Below are 21,241 nucleotides of genomic sequence, written 5' to 3' on the forward strand. Positions count from 1 at the left end.
AAGCAAATTGAAAGGTCTTGTGTAGACCCAAAGAGATGAGAAAGGATGGTGATTAGCTGGTATAGCTGAGCATGCAGAAATTTGGAAGTATGGAATGTCCACGTGTTCCTCAGCTTGGTCTGCCTCCTGCTGAGATTGTTTCTGCAGGCAGGAGCCGTAATGTCAAGTATCTTAACTTCAGCATGGTGGGAGCTGCTTAAACAGGGTTGCAACAGAGTGAAGTAAAAGACTGGTGCACATCTTGGAAATAGGTGGCTGTGAACCTATTGTACATTTACCTTCTTCCCTCAAAGTTTGTGGACTTTCAAGAGTGGCCATGGGTAACCCACAGGGTCTTAGGTCATGTCTAGGGAAGGAGGCACTCATCTGGCTTTCCTCCAGAAACACTGGCAGTGACAGACCTACACCTCTCCAGGACAGAAGTCTACACGTGTGTGTGTGAAAGAGTGTTCTAGAAAGAATTTGAGGAAAATAAGGTGCTTAGCAAGATGTAGTAATGTGACAAAGCCCCAAATGTGACCATAAGTTGTATTTGCAACAAAGCAGTTTCCTGCTATTGTGGTTGATATGTGCCTCTGGGGATCTGACTCTATTACCCTCTGCCTAATAGCTGGTGCTTAAAACCAATTTGTTTTCCCTTTTATCTACAAGCTTAACTTCAGAATTATGCCAGAACAAGTGAATTACATTTGTAAGAGCTTACATGTAAATGCTGTGCCTTCAGTAGAGTTTAGAAGAGTTGGGGGCAATACTGTTCTTATCTCAGTTCTATCCACTGTTTTTTGTCCAGGAAAGAAGAAATCTCAGAGCATGATTTTTAATTGACTTGTTTTCAAAAATAGAAAAGCATTTAAATTTCAAGCTACAGTTTAACTGATGTTGGTAGCATTGTAGAGGTTGTAAATTATAGATTTAAAAGTTTACAGATTAAAATAAGGTCTTGAGTCCTTCAAGTACAGGTGTCTGGCTTCTGGTAGGAGCACCGAAGCTGATTACCTACACCAGAACAAGTGACTTCAATGTGTAAATCTGTGAAGAAGGGTGAGGTCCTGCTATAAGAAGGGACCAGTGATGATAGGGGCTTCTGCAGCGTTTCTTGCTACTACCAGTATCTCAGCATGGTGGCCATAGTGGACCACAAACCTGGGATCTTCCCTGTCACCATTCCCTTGAGTTTCCTACTTAGGTTCTGGAGTTTTATATTGTCTGCTGGAACTGGCTATGTGAGGATGGAAATGCTGTGCTTTGAAGTTTGGTCCAGAGCGGTTTATAAAAAGATAGATCTTATTACCCTAGGGCTGTATGTGCAAAATCACAGGAACAACAACATCACTGACTGATAGCATACTCTCTAAGTTGGGCATATTTAATTATGTTCTTACGTCCTTTTATTGAACTTTTTAATATTGTAGTCTATGGGAGAGGGTGAAACTAACATTACAAGGAGGTAGTAAGCAGTTAATTTTGTAAGACTTCTCCGTGTGCAGTTCCTAATAAACAGGGTTCACATTTGCATTGCATGATAGCTAATTTGGATGCAGTATGAGAACACAAAGCTTGATCAGATATGGACTCTAGCAATCATTGGCTCTTGTTCATATGATGTTCAGATGTTATGTACATTAACATCTGTTTCTTTGTTGCAACAGGTTCTGCCTGGCATACTGCAGAAGCATTGCTGTATTTTACCTGACAGGAACACAGGTAAACCTTTTTCTTAATGATTAATATTCTAACATGATTTGGAGGAATGCAGACATGAATTGGATAATATTGAGAAGCCTTGTTTGCTATTTATGGTCACTGAAGTTCTCTTCAAGGGAGTGACAACTTGGTGGTTTTGATGAAATTACCTTCATTTTTGTGCATTCTGTTAACTTCCTGGAGCTGTTGCTGTTGTAGAGACTGCTATCAGGTCTTGCTTTTAAAGGTATTTGTATGAACCCCTGAAGCATCTCTGTTGTTAATTATAGAGTTCCAATTTTGGCAAGAAAGGGGTTTAACGCTGAAGTCTGCAGTCTGGTCCTGTTGATTCGTAAAGCTGTTAAGCACTGAGTCTTAAGCATAACTCTGACTGCAGATGAATGCTTGCTTTATGCTTTTCAGAGACTAGAGGAGTAGACTAAAGGAGTAGACAGAAGGAGTATCACTAGTGATGCCTTGCTATTGTGCAGGAGGAGACTTAAAGTAATATGTTTGTGGCCAAAACAAATCAGTTGTTGAGAACGGTTACATGGACAAGAAGAAAGTGATGATTTAATTTATGTTTTTCATTATAGGGAAATAATTTTTTAAAAATCTTTTTAATAATTTTAAAATTGGGTGAAAGTGTTAGCGTATGCAATTGTGAATTTGGTTTAACAGACTAATTTCAGAGAAGTAGGAGGAACAATATAGCTTATTTTTAATCATAAAACATATGTGATTGATTGCTTGCGGCTTCTAAGGCATCATTTCCTCTTTCCCAATGGCTAACATTGAAATACATCAGTTTGTTTCTTGGCTTGCTATTACTTGTATTTCAGGCACTGTTTGAGTTTGCACTAAGGGTAATTGCATAGAGAACTTGACAACTGTGCTGAAATGTAGTGTGACCTGTGGTTACCTGCAACTGCTCAAATGAGTTCTGCATTCAAAAATCTCATTTCCATTTTCATCTGTGATTATGGAAGAAGTACCACAGTAAGACAATTAATAATACATCTGTGCTAGCGAGAATTTGAAAGTTCATAACCAGTGAATAGATTAGAGACTTTGGCATTCACATTTATGTCAAGCTTTCCTGAAAACTTGACTAAGGAGTCATGATATAATGACCTCAGCCCAATCTATATGCTCCCGTGCTCATGTCCCATGCTGATTGTCTTATATTTCAAATAAAAGAAAAAAGAAAAATCCAGGTTCCTTTGACCAACTCTTCTTGACTTGTACAGATATGTATACAGTGGATATCAAGGCTAGTGTTACCTGAAGTGATGGCCTGGAGTTGGGCAGTAAGACTGTGAACACTTATCTGCAGAGGGAGAAACATGCCTTTGTAATCAATATCAAGAAAGCCATTTATCTAAAATCCCAGTCACCTTCAAAAGTGCCTCCATTGGGACATAAGAGAAGGGAGGAGCTTACTAATGTAAAATTAGCTTTTGCAAATTTTGAACTAAGATCTCTGAAGAGAGAAAGCCTATCAGGTTTTGGTATGTAACAACTGCTGTACAACTCAAACATGCTTCGGTATGAAAATAACTGTAACTTCTGTTGCTTCTGTGTGACTGCTGCAGTTAAGTATTTCTATGGCTACCTATTATATAGTTGAGAGTTGCCAGCAGATGCAAAGTAAATGATGTCAGTATTTCATTTTCCACATTTTCTCCGTTTATGATGTTTAAATACTTGGCAGTGAGAAGAAGACAGATTTCTGTACTGTGGATTTTTCAGCTTCTTTCTGGAGGAACAATTGAATTTTTGAGTATTATTCATGGAGTCCATTGAGTTCATGAGATACATGAACCATTTACTTGTTTGATTATGTCTGAATCAACTAGTCCAAACTAAGAAGGCATTAATTACGTTTGTAATAACACACATTTGTACATAAATATGGAACAAGCTATTTACGTTAAAATATATGTATCTTGTATAATCTTGTCCAGCTCCATTCTTATCACGTGAGCCAGGAAAAATTGCCTGATTGAAAGCTGTAGGTCTATGTCTGTGGTCAGCAGCTGCCATTTGGAGGACTTTAGCAATGTGCAAACTTAGGTGTTCTTCCTAATGAGGAGAGAAGGATAAAGAGAAATGGAGTAGGGGCAGGGATGGGGGAAGAAGCTTAAGGTGAGACTTCCGAAATCATTAGAGAAGAGCACAGATGCTGCAGGGAGTAGGGATGTGTAAAAGGGGGATATACAACAGTAGTTTCCCTACTTGTTTATATCTATTTAACAGTTCAGGCATGGCCAGGTTGGGGGTCCTGGGCTCCTCATTCAGGAGTGCCCCCACAACCAGCCTGTTTTACACTGTCAGCACAGGAGCTGAGCCCCAGAGAAAGAATTATAGAATCAGCTGGGTTGGAAAAGACCTTTAAGATCAAGTCCAACCATTACCCCAAGACTGCCAAGACCACCACTAAACCATGTCATTGAAGGACTCATTTACACAGTTTTTGAACATTTAGAAACAAGCCTTTGGGAATGATGGGGCCATTGCTGCCAGGCCATTCCTTCATCTGGCTGCCCTTCAGACCTAGCCTTACCTTGATTCTTGGGGAATATATACAATTAGCCTCAAAAGTAGTATGGCCCCAGATTGTCAGTATGCTAGAAAATTGCATGTCCCTGTGTCCCTTTCTACACCGTGTAAAGAGTTTGAAGTTGCAAGATTTACTCTGTCATTGTTGATATTCTGTATTTGTAAACTGGAGAAAAGAGCTGTGCATGGAAAAAAAGATACATTTGAGTAACTATCACCTTCCCCTGGTGACAGTACTTCTACCATGAACTTTTGTTCTCAGTGCTTATAACTTGGCTTTCAAAAGGGAGGATGAAAAAAGTAATTCAGCTATTCCACAGCAATGCAACTTGGAAGAAGGCCCATATTTAACAAGATGAGTTGTTTCGAAGGTTAAAGAATGATTCATTTTTCAAACATGTAAAACATTTACAAAATCTCAATCTCTAAATAAAGCTGCTAGTTGACTGCTTGCATTAAGCTTTTCTAATAGTGATGTTTCATTTCTTCAGTGTTATTTGCAGCTTTCCATTAATCATAAATGTATTTTCATTACTAAATTAAAAGTTCATATGGCATACACTGGCATAATGCATGCTCATTATCATGTTAACTGATACCCAGAACCTCTATTTGCCACATACTCTCTGCCTTAAGAAGCAAAAGATCTCAGAGCAGACACCTTTATTCAGCATTTACTTCATAAATGCCAAGACAATAGTAGAAGAACTTTATTGCTATCCTTTCTCTGTTTCTTTCCATCTCCTGTAACTTAACCAGTCAGCAACAGCTGGGATGCATTAGCAATTATAAAGTTAATTGGAAGCAAAGCAGTTACATGCTCTGTACAGGTGTTACTAACAAGATCATAAGGGGAAACAGTGTGAAGGTGCTAATGACCTGGTGGGGAGCAGCTTGATTATTTTTCTTGAATTATAACCATCTCTCTCTCTGCAGCTCCACCTGGGAAAAATAACCCACACCTTTTGATGGACATCTACCACCCTCTGTGTACACACACAGCCAATACTAATTTCCTTTATAAGTATTTCCCAGCAACAACCCATCCCCTGCCTACGGGAACTCTTCAGCCAAGACAGAAGTCCCTCTTGTTACTGCACAGTCACTTCTGTAAACCTTAAGCAGATGCTAAGGCTTTTCTTCCCCACTTCCTTCCCCCTTAGCAAGTTTTTTAGTTATGATAATTGTACAGTAAAACCTGACTTATCAATGGGACTCACTAACAAAACGTACTCTGTCCGATATTTACCATTACTGCAGCTGTTAAATGGACATTCTTGCGCTGTAGAGATGCTGATAGTTGTGTGCCTTATTTACCGCTGTTTTGTTCTTGATCCACAATTATTGTTTTCTGTCATGCAAGGAAATTGCACAGCTTCTGTAGTATCCTTTCCTGTTGTAGCCATGGGTTTAATGTTGTGGACTGCAAACTTGCGTTCATTTTTTCCACTGAAGATCCCAAAGGAAGGAGCGAATCAATAGTCACTAACAGTTTCTTTGGTTGATTTGTTCTTTGATACTTTAAGCTTGAATTTACCCTATCATGGAGAAGTAGAATGTAGATACAGTGAACATCATCTACACCTAACGTACTGACTTGGTTCTGATAAATAGCTCTTTTAAACTTTGAACAATACTCTTTCAAATAAAGAAAAAAAAAAAGGGAAAGAAAAAAGATTTGTGCTGATTTATGCTGTCTGAAGTTTCTTCATCACCCATTTTCAGGTCAGCTCTTGAGTGATGACATTGAACTTGCACAAGATGTTAAAACCTTCTTTATAATAATTCTCTTTTGTCCACTGTACATTGGAAAAAAGGTGAGACCAGTGTTCTGCCTCTGCAAAGAATGAACAATATCTTTTTGAGAGGGCGGTACTTGCTTTATATACAAAAGCAGGAGTTTGATAATAACTAATCTCTTCATTGGGTAAAGTATAGCCCAAGACAGCAATGTTTCATTCTTCGCTTGCTTGCTTTTCTTCCTCTTGCTTGAAGATCAAATACTAAACAGGAGAAAAATCTAAGAGAGTATTAAAAATAATTCTTGCATTAAAGTTTACTAAATTGGATAAGAAAACTAATATTGCTTTTATACTTAACTAAATCTACAACTATATTGTGGATTGGTGCTCAAAACCGATGTGTTTTTTAATTAGCACAGTTACTAGAAATACAGTTACATTACTTACTAACTGCTAGTTAATTCTTTTGTATATGTATTTACTCAATTGTAATGAATGTTTGTAGGAAGAGCCATCCAAATGACTATGTGTATGTATGAACTTACAGCAGCCAGTTTGATTTCACAGAAGGAATTGCAAGACAGTGTTCAGAAACCAAAGTCCTTTTACAAGAATAATTTACCATATTCACGAGCATGTCATCTTCCATCTGAACATTTTGAAGTACTTAATTAATTGTGATGAATTTTTGTCCTGTGGCATTGAGATAAAAAAATTTTATTCCTCTGTTTTGTAGACACGAAAGTCAGATTATCAGCTGGTACAATGCAAGAATATTCACTAGGGTTATGTGTCATCCTCTTTAGAAGTTCTTTGCTTAAACTGAGATTGTCCTTTCACTTTCAAGACATAGCTATAGATTTTTAAACAGTTCTTGCAGGTTTCACCTGCTGTCTGCTTTCTGAGTTCAACATGAGTGTTCTCATTCAGATGTTCAGCTGCAGGCTGCCTGCTGATACTTTCCAGCCTGGTTTCCATGGAAATGGGAATTAGAGGGTGAAAATAAAGCAGAAGTAAGTATTCTCTTAATCTTCTAGTTAATCCGGAAGTTCTTACAGCTTGGTACCAAGGTTGTTTTGCTTTCAGCTGGCTTGGCATACAATGCCAACTTCTGCAAAATAAGAAGTAAGACCCGCCAGGAGAGCTGTTATGAGCAATATTTGTTACCATAACTCTGTAGAAGTGTCAGGACTCACCAGAAGAATATGAAGAAGGGAGAACTGGACTGTGCAAGCATAAACTGATGAAAGGGTGCGAGTCAGAGGTGATAACCTGTGACAGAACTTCTTTCAAACATGGCTTGCATTGTGGAAAATGCTGACAGGAATTAATTGACTAGTGCTGCTTGACCCCGGGGAGGAAACCATCCAGTTAGGAGAACATCTAATTTAAATACTCTGGGCTGAAAGTGAAACCAAGGATACCCGCTAATGCATTCAGAGTATAATTTAGGGCTCTCATGTTTCCCTAGGCATTCCTGCTCTCCTTTTTTTCCTTCACATTACTGGCACTACCAACCAGCAAAGTCAGGATTGTGGGGCAGCCATTGTACAGATGGGGGTACAGTGGGATATAATTTCTGCTTATTGCGAGCAGCATATTCTTATATGCACTCTTCTGCTTTTCCTCAGTGGCTGAACTCCAGCTATGGCTCTGTGTTAGCCTATCCTTGGGAAGAGAAGGTCCAGGATCTTTAGGCCAGATCTCTTTCTTCTATCTTGGGCAGAAGTGGCCAGTCAAGTTAGCATGGAGTCAGGAACGGAGAGGGAGCAGGCATACATTATGCCCCAAGGACAATGATCTGTACCTACGTCTTTCTGACAGAGGCTTTTTTGGCCTTTCCAGGCCTTTTATTCAGCTTCCTCATCCCCACTGCTGAAAACTTCCTGATATGTATCCTGAGCCTTCCCTGTGGCAGCTTAAACTCATTAACTTATGTGGACAATGGTTGCTTCTTATTTCTAAGATCCTTGCAAATATCTTTTGTATGCCTAAAGACTATTCATCCTGTCTTCCCTCTAGTTAAATTTTGTCATCTGGGTTAGCAAGTTCCACTTCTTTCCTCTTTCATGTATGTTGCACTAGCATGCATCTAAACATGGCATGTTTTGTTTGTAACTTTTTGAAATAGGAGCCTTTTTTCACCCCCTGGATTTCTTAAGAAGAGAATACATGTGGTATAACAGTTCTCTAACATGGCACGTGACAGTTCCCTAAACATGGCATCATCTTTGATAAACTAATGTCCTATTTTTAAAAAACAGAAAAACTGTCATATACTTTAGCCTGTGTCGTTTCTTGTTCCAGAAGACTTGGTTGACTTGAAAAAGAAATGCTTTTTTGTTTGCTTGTTACTATTTAATACCAGTTCAGTTCTGGAAAGGGGACAGTAGGGATGAATGTAATTTGAATAGCTAAAACCAGAAGGTTTGAGTAAAGATACCAAAATCTTTTATTCTAATATTTGAGTGGGTGGGATTTCACTTCCTGATTTCCTGATTCTCTTCCCTGCACCACAGCCTACAAGATGAATATAAGACTATTGCCCAAACTTTGTTTTCCATTAGGGTTTTTGTTCCCACTAGCTTTTCTCATATCTACAGAAGATCAGCAGTACAGGCAGCATAGCAGTAACGGACCAGGGCTTTGGTTCCACTTCACCCAGGGATTATGAATCTGGATAAGCCATGACTGGCACTGAAAACCAGGTAGTTTGCAGTGATGCTAATAGGAAACCTGTAGGCTGTGAAAGAAATTATCTTCTAAAGTTAGTTTGCATCTTCTGGGTCATTTTAGACTTAGTTCTGCTAGATGTCTAGCTGAAATAAGGAACTATTAATTTTCAGTCTCAAACCAGCCAGAAGACTGTCTTGTCTTATTTGATTTGTATCTAGGACTTTCCATCTTAATCCACTAAAATATGGTCTCTGTGGTGCAGAAATATAGGCAGTTTGGGGTAGACTCAGAGCTTCAAAGGGGTCAAGTCTATTATATCAGGATCAATAGGTCCTCAGACTTCAGTATCAAGACTTAGAGGCATTGAGCTAATAAACACAAATAAAATAATTGGACAGGGCAGACACATACCCTTACTCTGCTATGTGTGAGCATGAAACTGTTTTAAGACTTCATCTGGTGAACATATCTGTGCCATTCTGCTTATGGAGTAAAAAGCGTGGTCACAGTACAGTGTGCTGGTGTTCGAGTCTTTGCACAGTGTCCTAGTTGGCTGTTAGCACAGTATGAAGTCCTTTTTGGAGTTCAAGTTCCTCTGCTACAACTAGTTCCTCCTGAAAGTTCCTCTTAGTACTGTTCTGAAAAGTCACAGTTGTGTTTCATCCAAAACTATGTAGTATTAAAAAGAAAAGACTGAGCAAGAGATTTCACTGATGTTTAGATGTCAAGTTAAAATTTCCAAGGTCAATAAAATGTGCTCCCCTGAAAGGTGAGTGCTGACTAGCCCCTGGGCTCTCCGGTCTGGATATAAACCGTTAGCTGTAAAATAGCACTTTCACAGCAGTCTTGCCATCATGAGTAGAGGGAGCAGGGTCTGAAGAAGGGGCTCTTATTGAGTGAAGCTTAATTCTAGAGGCAGAAATGTGAATATATGTGTTTGCAGTCTCTTTGCCTAACATCGTAAGAGCCCCTGTGGCTGAAGGTGTGTAGGAAGGAAATTTTCTCCAGAAAACAGCACTTCTTGCAATAAAGCTTACTTGACCTTTATTTCTGGAATGTTTTGTAAAACACTCCCTGTGTGTACAGCTAAGTTACTGAAGGAAGAGAGAAGTGCAAATCAGCAGCAGCAGCAACTGCAGGCAGCTCTGGTAACTGGTCATGTTCGTACTGTGACTAAATACTTCTAAATGAAAGCATTATGTAGAATGACTGATTTCTATATGTCAGAGTTTAGGATTTTTATTTTTTAGTGCTTTCATTTATTTGTGAAATGGTTGCCCAGGCAGTATATAAGTCACACGGACTGAGGGGGTGTATATGTGTGTCTCAGTGTACTATACACATGCACTTTCTTGCAGAGGAACATAGTTTTGAAGTCCACTGCCAAACTGTATGATTTGGCCAACACAGTCCAATGTGTGGGTAGAGTTAAAGAGTATGTAATTGAGCAGAGGAACTGAAAGATAGACTCATACAGTGAGTGAGGTAAAATGTTAGTACTGTTTGCTAGAACCAGTCAGTGGTGTGGAGCACAGGGAATTAGTCTGGATCTCAGAGGAATACAGCTGTAATGCTGGAGGAGCCTTGGATTCATTGGTTTCACATGGGTAGAGTAGACCATACTGATATTTCATTACCAGATAATTTTTTGTAGGCCAAAAAATCCTATTCTCTCGCATTTTAAAGGTCTCAGGGTGCCTACACAGAAGTGTCTGCCTTCCCTGTTTCAGTAGTGTCTTGCTTCTCTCCAACTGCTTTGAGGAAACTTGGAAGAAAAGACAGATCTCTTGGCTGGTATGCATTAATCGTACATAATTCAGTTGTGTAAAGTATAGAAGTAATAGATATGTATTATTTGCTATTGATTTCTTAACATGTTGGTTGTATTCCTTTTCCCCTTAAATCACAATTCAACTGTTTAAGAGGATTTTTGTCATCAAAATATGTCCTTTCAAAACCTAGGAAGACTCCCTGTCCTGAGAGAAATAAGCAGTGGAAACAGCATCAGAAGTGCTTTCTCCCAGGTTCACTTCAGCTGTATTGTACTCCCCAATTTTGAGGAAGGTCCTCAGGGTTCTGAAGATTAAAAGGGATGTGGGAATAATGGGTTTTGTCATAAAAGCTTTCTTACAAAAATAATGTAATTGGAAAAAATAAGGACTAGAATTCACCTTGCTAACTTCTAAAAGGAAATCTGTTTTGAGAAACTGTGGTTTGCTTTATTATGTCTTTCTCCACTCCCACACCCCCGTCCACCACCCCTTTTTACTAGAAGAGTGTGAGAGTATGGAGGATTGGGTTCTGTATCTAAGGTGCTCACAGTGTTAGATAACTTCCGTTTTCGTAACATGCCCGAACAATGTTTTTCTGCTTTATGGCATGATGCTTAATTTGGAATAGTCTGTCACATGCTTTGGACTTGTATTTAACTCCCTAGGATTGAATAATAGGTTTGAAAAGGTGTAGCATACGACCCTCTCCATGATTAAAATCATGAGAGCTCTCTTTCCTTCCAGCTGTGCCTTTTCCAGAAAAGGACATCCCACTTCCACTGACGTACTAATGGAGACCTCATTCAGACGTACCTGTTTTCTTTCAGCTGACTGTATTAACATACATTTTTTCCTGCCCTTCCTATTTCTTGTATTAGCTTGTGGGATGGGAGTACTAAAACATACATTTCATTATCAGAACATCTGAGCTGTTCATACTTTCCATTTAAAGATAAACTACAGTGATTTTCTCTGTGCTTAAAATGTTTTTCCTGTGCTAGAATGATTTTATTTCTAGTATTTCTGTATGACGTGGTTCTCCTGTTGTTTGGATACTATAACATAATAGGTACTATAAATAGCAGCTGCTAATGTCTACAACCCTGCACAACAGTCAATAATTTAACCACTTGTCTCCCTTCATTCAGAATGAGAAATACCAAACACTTCCACACCAATAATGTATACAATCCCCAAAGCTGTTTGTGATGCTCATTGTAGAAGTATGTTATGGGAGGCAGTGCTGCACCCTCTGCACTTGAGATTAAACAGTAGCAAATGCTTCCACACATGTGGCTTAGTTGTCTCAGTATGACTCTGCATTGTGTATGACATCAATTGTATCTCCAGAGAATCTCTCCCAAACTGCCAGCCAAGATGAGTGATGCTGTTAGGCAGGGAAAAGCAGAGGAAAAGCCTCTGCTGTGCTGAGGAACAGCAAAACCTGTCGTATTAGCTTAACCTTCTTGAGTCAAAGATCACTAGGACAGGAAAGAGGCAGAGAAGGTGAAGGTGTTTCACCATAATGGAAGGTGATCTTTCAGTATACTTCTGTGACAGTAATTCTACAAGGTTAGGTACATGTTGTTACTCATAGATTATATTGATTTTATTAAAAGTCTGTTTGCTAGACTCAGGTAGCTAAATGCTTAAGTGGGGAAATGTGAATTTGTAGTTGACCAAAGCTGCTGTCCCAGGTTCTTTCAGGTCTTACCTGGACACAGCTTCAAACTGGGGAAGAAGTGGGGGGGTAAGAGTACAGTACCAGAGAAACTACGAGAAGCATAATTCACAACTGTGCTCATCTGGCAGCAGACCCCAGGGATGAATCATCTGAAGATTTTCCATGGTCTATATAGGAAACCTAAACTTACTGGGGAATAACCAAGGGGGCATTTGCAGTCTGTCTTACCTTATATAATGGTTTCTTGAATGTCCTTTTTAAACTGAGGACTGAATCTCTCTACTGTACCGTTAAAACTTTTGGTGAGCCAGGAGCCTCCATACTGAACATGGGCAGAACAATGCTGGAGGCTTCAGCTGACAGAAGTTTAATTCATGAACCACCTTCACAAATATATTTGGAAGTTGTGAGTCACAGAAATCAGCCCACAAGGCATAAGAAATTACATCATGGTTAAGCTGTAGGTGATTATAAATGTAAGGGATAAGATATTACATAAGCTTCGGGGAAAGGGAAGTATATTTTGAAAATGCTTCAAGTACTTTTTATACTCATTTGGAGAGCAGCTGTAGGAAGCAATATGAAACTGAAAAGCCTGAAGTAGAAGGACCAGCATGGTGTGGATTGTTACTAATGTGTGTTAAGGATGCGTCTTTTCTTTTGCTCCCATAAAGACTTAGAAGTCATGTTCAGTCATGAGCCCCTCTGTGCTGGGACTATAGTGATCCATATTTCATATACCTGAGTATAAGACCTGCTGATGAATTGTATTTGCACCATATATATACATATATGTATGTATATATAACAATTCTTAAAAAAAAATCATTGGAATTTGTTGCCCAGTGCTGAAATTTCCTAATTCTCTCCTGTTTCTATGGAAACTGTAATAGTAATATGACACGGTAAACAAATGCACTGTGTTATAAACCTCCTCTTTAGCAGGACATTAATTTTATTCTGGTGACAGCTACTGTACATTTGACAATCCGAGTCATATATTTCATTTTCACCTGAAGATGTGTCTTCTAGCTTTGGGGGTTTTTCCTTTGGTCTTTAATCATTTTCCTAACTCAGTGATGGGGTAGTATGTGCCAGTGGTTAGTACATTACTGCTAGTAATACTTGTTAAGCTCACAGGAGAGTACTTAGTAATACTTACAAAGTGCTTCAGAAACAGGAAAACCTTGAAGTGCAGAAGTGCACTTGTTGCTAGCTAATGCAGAAAATAAAACCCTTCTTTTGCCTGTGATTCGTCTGAACATACTTATTCGGCATGGTCTTCTGGGGCATAGCTGGAAAGGCATAGTCTGCTGTCTAAGAATAAAGACTGTGCCTTTCGTGGAACAAACTGTATCTCACAAAGTGGAGTGTCACCTTCAGGGGCAGTGCACAATTGCAGTCCTTGGAGTATTTTGAGATCTCTGTATATTCTGGACTGCCAAATGCTGCAAGGAGGCTGACCTCCACCTACCCCTGCTCTGCTTGGCAGCACTGGCAGGTTGCAAGGCAGGAGCATGCAGTGCATCCCCTGCAGTGCTGAGGACAGTGTGTCTTGCAGGCACGTGCATTGAACCGGGGAGCTTGAGTCAAGGAGACAAGCAACAAAATTCCTGTATGATTACCAATTTTGCCTTCTGTTTTAGAAATGAACCTTCCTTCATGTGAAACCATTTTCAAGATGACTTACTGCTGCTGAAAGAGATAGTCAGGTTTTCAAAGATTAAAACTGTGTATGAATTCTTCCAAGTGGCTTAGAGAATGATATACCTATGCTGCACTTCTGGAGTGGTTTATGGGGAGTGAAAAAGTCAGAGTTCTAACAGCCAGAGTTAGGGTGGTGGAAGCCTAGATTGTTTTGGTGTGATGAAGAGGTTACTGGCCCTCAGTAACTGGGTATTTACTCTGACCTCTTCCTCTGGGCTGCAGGATGGTCATGAGTCAGTCACCTTTATTTCCATTTGTAACACTAAATACACTTCACCAACTTATAGAGAACTTCCATGCGATAAGTGAGATACTTTTTCTTTCAAAATCCAACTGATAGCTTTATTTAATGGTAGGTGCTTTTAAAAATGATCTAGAGAAACTGATGGGGATGGGGCAGGCTAAGAAATAAAAGATCTTGTTCTGAAGAAACACAAATCATCATTCAAAGCCTTCCTGCTGTTCTGGTGGTGGTAGGAGACACCGAACCCCCAATCTGTGAGGTTGTTTTTTTTTTTTTTCAGATTCTTTAGCATTATTCTGAATATCATTGTTGCTACAGGGAGTGAGATAGTCTACCTGAGTCAGAAACATTCATTAACCAGCCCGTAATGAGCAGGGACATCTTCAACTACATCAGGTTGCTCAGGACTACATCCAGCCTCACCTTGAATGTCTCCAGGGATTTGACAGGGGCTCTTCAGGTACTTTCTCCTACTTCAGAGAGAGGGAGCCTCCCAAGCTGAGACAAGCTTCATCATCACTATGAACTCAAGGTGCTAATGAAGGCAGATCAGCCTGCATGGGGAGAGAACGGGATAGGTTTTGAAGGGGATAATCGTATTTTATCTTGTGTTTTCATAGGAGGCAGATTGTAAGCCTTCATTATGATTGTCTTTCCATTTCTTCGGTTAACTTGAAAAACAATAGATTGCATCGTACATCAGTCAACATATAAAGGGAGCTTTCAAGAAAGACAGAGACTTTTTATTGAGGCCTTTAGTGACAAGGCAAGAGGCAATGGCTTTAAAGTGAAAGAGTGTAGGTTTAGATTAGACATAAGGAAGAAATTTTTTACAGTGAGAGTGGAGAGACAGTGGAGGAAGAGAAGTTGTGGATGCCCCATCCCTGGAAGTTTTCAAGACCAGGTCACATGGGGCTTTGAGCAATCTAGTCTAGCGGAAGGTGCCCCTACCCATGGCAGGGGGTTGGACTAGGTGACATTTGAAGGACCTTTCCAACCCAAACCATTTTAAGGTTCTATGGTTTTTCTTGGTCTTGATTTGGCTTCATGTTGCTTGAATTAAAATTAAAAAAAAGGGTAAATTCTGAGATAGGTTTGACTGTTTGCCCTTTTAATTGGTGAGAGATTCATCTTCATAGTAAAAGGCAGATTTTGGCCTTACAGTGGACATCTTCAAAATCTCAACCTTGTAGCTATGAAGATACTACTCTATCCTTGCAGACATTACAAGTAATAGTTGCTGGGCTGTATTCATTGTTTTCTGTCTTTCTACTGAAGTAATTTATGTGTGGAGAGGCTGTAGTTATCGTTCTTCTTTTTAAACTCTACCGTTTAAGTCCCTGTGGAAGACATCCTATGCCATTTCATTAGTTTTATTTTGTTGAGTTGTAACGCAAGTGCATCACAGATCACAGATATGTTCTCTCATATTTTGTGTTTTCCTTTTCCTTAAGGCCTTTCATAACTCAGGATAGTCAATAACTCCAGTCTTCTCCCATGGTGTTAGTTCTTTTTATCCCTTTTATTTATTTATTTTTTTTGACGGCTTTAGCACTTTATTAACTACTTTGCTGATTTCCATCCCTAATGTTTTGCAGTTCCCTATAGGATTTTATGTGCTTATTATTGTGTCTCTAATTATTGTGTCTCTAGTTTTGCTGCCTTTCTTTTTTATCTTCAAATTTTGTTCTCTATAAATTACCTGAATTTTTATTTCTGTTCTTTTACTCATGTAAGAAACTTCTTACGTTGATATTGATAATATTTACAGTTGAATAATGTAGTCTTTTGGGCTGGCAGATTCTTAGCTATTTGACATTGTGCAATTCTCGGAAGATTTCTCTGCAAAAATCTTCTAGCATATTGTCATGCAAGTTATTGATAAATTACTCTCAAGAGTAAACTACAGAGCATCCTTAATTGTCACAGACAGCTTTGCTTGGCATTTTAGAAGAAATATGGCTTCCTACAAAATTCTGTCATTATTTAACTTGATTTTGTTGCCTTGTTTGATCTTTTGACTAAGGTATAAATGCTGTACATTTAGCTGTACCCTACCCTACACTATTCTTATTAATTTCAGCCTTGGAACTTTTAACATGAAAGCTTCATTTATGTTATAGTTATTGACTTGGGATGCACAGATAATGCTGGAAGTTCAATGGTCAATGAGTAAATGATAGTAAAAATCCCCAGTCTACGAACTACAGTGACCTTTGATTATTTCTGCATGTTATATTTTCGTAATGCAGCTACCATTCCAGTGATAATCTTCTGTTTTTGTTACTTAAGTGTTTTCAATTGAATATGTTCACATTCAAATTACACACTGAGAAGTAAATCTGTAGGAGCTTAATGACTCTGTTTTCTTATGCTATACAAAATAAACAAATACAGTTAGACATATTGCTGCAGTGTGGATTTTGAACATTAAGGATTTTATGTAAATGAATTAAAGGGCATATATGCATATAGTAAAGGTTGCATAATTGACTTTCATCTATTTTTTTTCCTCCTGCAGATTTCTTAATATTAAAACCTAATCAACCTTTTTTCAGCCTGTGTGTGCTAGTTATTTTTTTTGGAGTGAAGGGGCCTGGAGAAACTGTAGCTGAATTCTAACTTCTTGAGGTCTTTGGAAGCATTTACTTCAATATTTTTTTTTTATTAAATTCTCTATTGGAATTTAGGTCTGACTACTAGTTTGCAATCCCAAAGTAACTTTGTCTTCTGTCAGTCGCGTCCAGGAGTGCTTCTGGGGAATCTACTAATGTAATATTTTAAATTTCAAGGAGTTTGTGTTTTCTCAGGATTACATGGGGTTGGTGGTTAACAAATGCAAAGATTATTTCCAAATGTGTCTGTGTGGATTAAAATGGCATGGAATTGGCTCCTGGGCTGTCGTCACAGATAATAATGGAAAGTATATGCAGGCCTGACTCCTTCCCTGATGAGGACCTGATATATCAAAGCACTTGAAAGTGTGTTACTTCAAGGGCACTGGTGAAAAATATTATTGGCAGAACGATGTATAATGGAGGATTTTGAATAAATTAAGAACAAAAAAAAATTGGCACAGGAGTACACTGACTGTGGTTGAAGAAAGTTACAGTATTGGTGATAAAAGAAATTAGAGGGTTTAAATGAGTATTTCTATTCTGTATTTGACCTTTCAGGTTGAAGGCCTTGTTTTATGCAAGTCAGTTGGACTTTCTGTGCCAGAGATATCCAGGAATAATGTTATATCTGTAGAGTCAGATCATTTGCATCCATGAGTCTTGAAACAGTTAAGAAAGTTTTCTGGTTCATTATTAATAATAGAATAATTCAAGGATAACTGAGAAAACTCTGTAAGTGTGTCAGTATCATAGCATTATGCAAAGTAACAATCAGGATGACTCCAGAAACAAATTAGTTTCATTTGATATAAAACCTGAGTCCCATCTCGTTTGTTAGTAAGAAGTTACAGGTTTAGACTCTCTAATGGGTTTTCACATGGTTTTATGAGAGGTCTTGCCAATAGAAATTTTCTTCAAGGTTTCAGTTAATTTTTCAAATTCAGTTAATTAATCAAATATGTAGAGAGTTCTGTAAATTGTTTAACATGATGAAGATGGTTTTAAAACCATCGCTCCATTATAGCAGAACAAAGACTCAATGGGCTGGACAGCAGTCAAATGGGGCTATTTCTGGAGTGACTGTGCAACAAGTGGAAGCAGGTTCAGCCCTATTCAGTGCTAACCTGGAAGTAATTGTATATATAAAAAAAAAAAAAATTTGAAAACTTTGTGTCTGAAATGAACAATTGGAACACCATGAATAGAGTTAACAGTTGTATAAATGTATCTCATTTGTGTCTTGTAAGCTGGACATCTTCCAACAAAATTATCTTGGGTTAGGGGAAGATGAAATGGCCCACAGGGAGCAAGAAAAGGTCACAGTACTAGAATAACAAAGAATATGTTCTTGGAAGTTTCAGCTTTTTCTGTTCTGCGGTACTGGACAAGGGATGCAACGCGCTATTTCAAGGTCATGCTGGGAGCTGAAGGGCTAACTTACTGATATGGTGTTTAGAGGAGCAGTGAAGAAGAAGAGGGTTTTGGCATTATAAATGGTGTTCTTAAAACTGATGTTAGTACATTAAAGTTCAGTTGCTTGTCCTTTTTAACTAATCTTGGAAAAATGGATGGGCATGCAGAAAGGAAGGAAAAAAATCCCTTAAGATTTGAGTAAAATGCCTTGCAGTACACTTAGAGCTTCATCTTTGGCTTTTCAGAAACAGGGGTGTATTTTGGTTGAACCGGATGAGCATTGCTCCAGAGTGAAATCATACAAAGTTCTTCAATTTATCGGAGAAAAGTAGAACAAGACACTGCATATAGGCAATTCTTTTTCCGTGATAAGGACAGTGATGGAAATGGCCAGTGGAATGCCCATTTTCCACAGCAAATTCTTCAGCATTGAACAGCTCCTGCTCAAATCAGTTTTGTCGCATACCTGGGTTGACCCTTTCAGCTCACAGAGACGAGGTCTCTTGAGTCAGAGGGGTATTTCTAGAATATGTGTGAGCCATGCACTATGATACCTAGCCAAATTATAACCCTTTTGAACAGCAGCCTCCCTAGCCTTTCTGACTTTGGTTTATGGGAATTTGCAGGGTACTTGTCATTCAAATATCTTGGTAATGCACTTCAGGTAAATCTAAAGATCTGTGCCACTTACTTACTTGCACAGCTGGGTGTATGCACTGATTGCCCTTAAGACTGTAATTGCTGTTTGCCAATTTTGCTGAATATAAAACTAGATGTTAGGTGTAGTGAGATAAGCACTAAATTTTAAAAATATTGAATTGTTTCCCCTCTCTTTATTATCACATCTACATTTTTTTTTTTCATTATGTGTAAGTTTTCTTCAAATGCTCTGGGCATTGGTGTTTCAGTGGACAAAATGCAGATGCAGCTGCCGATAAGACCTACATAAGAACTGGTGTGTACCTCCTTAAAAGGTCATGATTTAGACAACCAAGTTGACTGGAGTTTTTGTGTAAAATGTAGATGTCTGTGGAGAAATGGAGACTGAACTAGTGATTTAATGATCCTTTTCCAGCTCTTTGTGAAACGGTGAACTGTATGTGAGATGCTTTTGTAGTAATTATGGTCTTCGGGATCAGGCCAAAATGCTTTCTTTATCACACCCTGTTACCTGTAGAATGTAGCCTGCATATTCTCCTGAAAATTACACTTAAATTACTCTTATTCCCAGCTGTCTGTGACTTCAGAGCTTTTAACTTTTATCTTGATATTATCATGGATGGATCTTTCTGCCTCTAAAGTGATCATTAGTTATGCAGATGAACAAGCTGAAGAGCAATTTCATAGCAGTGCTTTTGAATGAATCTGGATGTTAAGTGCACTACAGAATAACAGGATGTCAAGCTATGCTTCACTGAGAGGTGCAGCTGTACACTAGAGCCATCCTCCCCCCACACCTTTCAGAGATCCTGCATCACAAAATACTCAAAACCTTTTATAGTCTAGTTTTACACGAGTAAAATGTATGTGCTATGTTCTAAAGTATCTAATAGCTGAATTCAAAGTCAAATTTTAAAAGTATGCAAATATTACATGCTTATGATGTGTATGATTGTGACTTGCATGGGATTAAGTGTGGAGGCATGTTTCTCAAAGCATGAAGAAGTGTTTCCTGAGCAGAGTAGTGCAATGTTTTTCCTGTTGTCTATGAAAATTCTGACACTGTTACAGTGGGACTTTTAAAATAATATTCTAGATAAAGAAGGGCTCAGGTTGCTGAAGAATTCAGGTCCGAAGTTGTTTTAAGAAAAGAAGCCCTAATTTTTTGAAAGTATTTTTACTCCATAAGTGCCTTGCCTACACAAGAGAGTAATTAAGCAAACAACCTATATTGCAATAGCAATACATTTAGTTGCATTTGGTTCTATTTCTAGGAAAATATCAAACATGGTAAATCAGAAACATGTAAATTAATTTAATCAGATGTGAGAGCAAAGGTATGTCTGTTAAATGAACTGTATCATTAGAATTTGAATCAATATTTCTGTAGGTATTTCTCAGGAACAATCCATGCAACCAGGTAAAGTTGTACAGATTTTAAGCGGGTTCCTGACAGGTTACAGGTTTTCGGCGCAGGTGGACATTTCAGGATCCATTGTTAGGTCTTATTTACTTAATAGTTCCTGGGGATGTGTGCGATTGGTGGACATACATTTGATTTCACATTTGAGAAAAATAAGTGGGAAATGAGGAGAATGTCTTATTTTCTGTCAAAGGGGAGTTACTTTATTATAGACGTGATTATGTTTTGTAAACTTAATGGTCACTCAGTCATAAAAGTTCAGTCTTGTCATAAAAGTGTAGCCTTGCCAAGCACACCCAGAGTAGAAAAACAGTAATCCCCACATCTGATGTGTTGGAAAATAACCTGATAAGGCTCCTAGGCTTTACGGATTTTGTAAAATAATTTCTCTTCCATACAACTATGAAGACCAGTTCTCCTATGAGTTCTATGCCAATGAGCTTGTCGTTTAAAAGTGAATCTACCTTTGCAGGATAGAGGTATTGGCAAGGCAGGTTCCAGTATCATGCATGGCAAAAAGATTAATTCAAAATTAGTGCAAACCATGATTGTTGACAACCTTTTAACTGAATTTTATAATGGGAATGATAATTTGAGCTTCGGAGAGTGGAACTTTTAGACATCATTAAAAACTAAAAGCAATTACAGTGACTCAGAGAAATAAATACAATAATTTAAACTAGAAAGGATGATGAGGCAGTAATTGTCTGTTAGCTGTGCTGCAGAGGCACTGCAGGTGGTAAGAAACTACTCTCTTGGAGAGCAGGGCCAAACCTGAGCTGCCTTTGTACGTATGCTGAGAGTGCGGCAAAGGGAGGTCAACTGGAGGATGAAGTTCACTTTCAGGGGGTAGCTGAAAGAAGGACACATCTTGAATTACTTATGTTCAGTCATCAGTTTATTTCCCATAGTGCCAGTTCTGGCCTTTGATAATATCATATTTCAGCAGTGATATTAGAATCCAAAAGTGAGAAATTAATTAAGAGAGAGAACAAAATATTGTTTTTCTTTGTACTGTAGTAGTCCCAAAGGTCTTCTGGAACTTCTGATTACTCTT

At 38.5% G+C, this 21,241-nt stretch overlaps 1 protein-coding gene across 7 annotated transcripts in view; it reads left to right on the forward strand.

Annotated features, from left to right (window-relative positions):
* DLGAP2 (DLG associated protein 2) overlaps positions 1-21,241 on the forward strand; it is a 464,923-nt gene that overhangs the window by 79,906 nt on the left and 363,776 nt on the right. For all 7 annotated transcript variants that reach the window (XM_057431701.1, XM_057431703.1, XM_057431706.1 and 4 more), the window contains one exon: positions 1,650-1,704. In XM_057431701.1, the coding sequence (XP_057287684.1) occupies positions 1,650-1,704 (55 nt within the window). Of the gene's footprint in view, positions 1-1,649; positions 1,705-21,241 lie in introns of those variants that run through there.

This window comes from Pezoporus wallicus, unplaced genomic scaffold (assembly GCF_028554395.1).
Source record: "Pezoporus wallicus isolate ANWC-B61680 ecotype Strahan unplaced genomic scaffold, APGP_CSIRO_Pwel_v1 contig_161, whole genome shotgun sequence".
NCBI lineage: Eukaryota > Metazoa > Chordata > Aves > Psittaciformes > Psittacidae > Pezoporus > Pezoporus wallicus.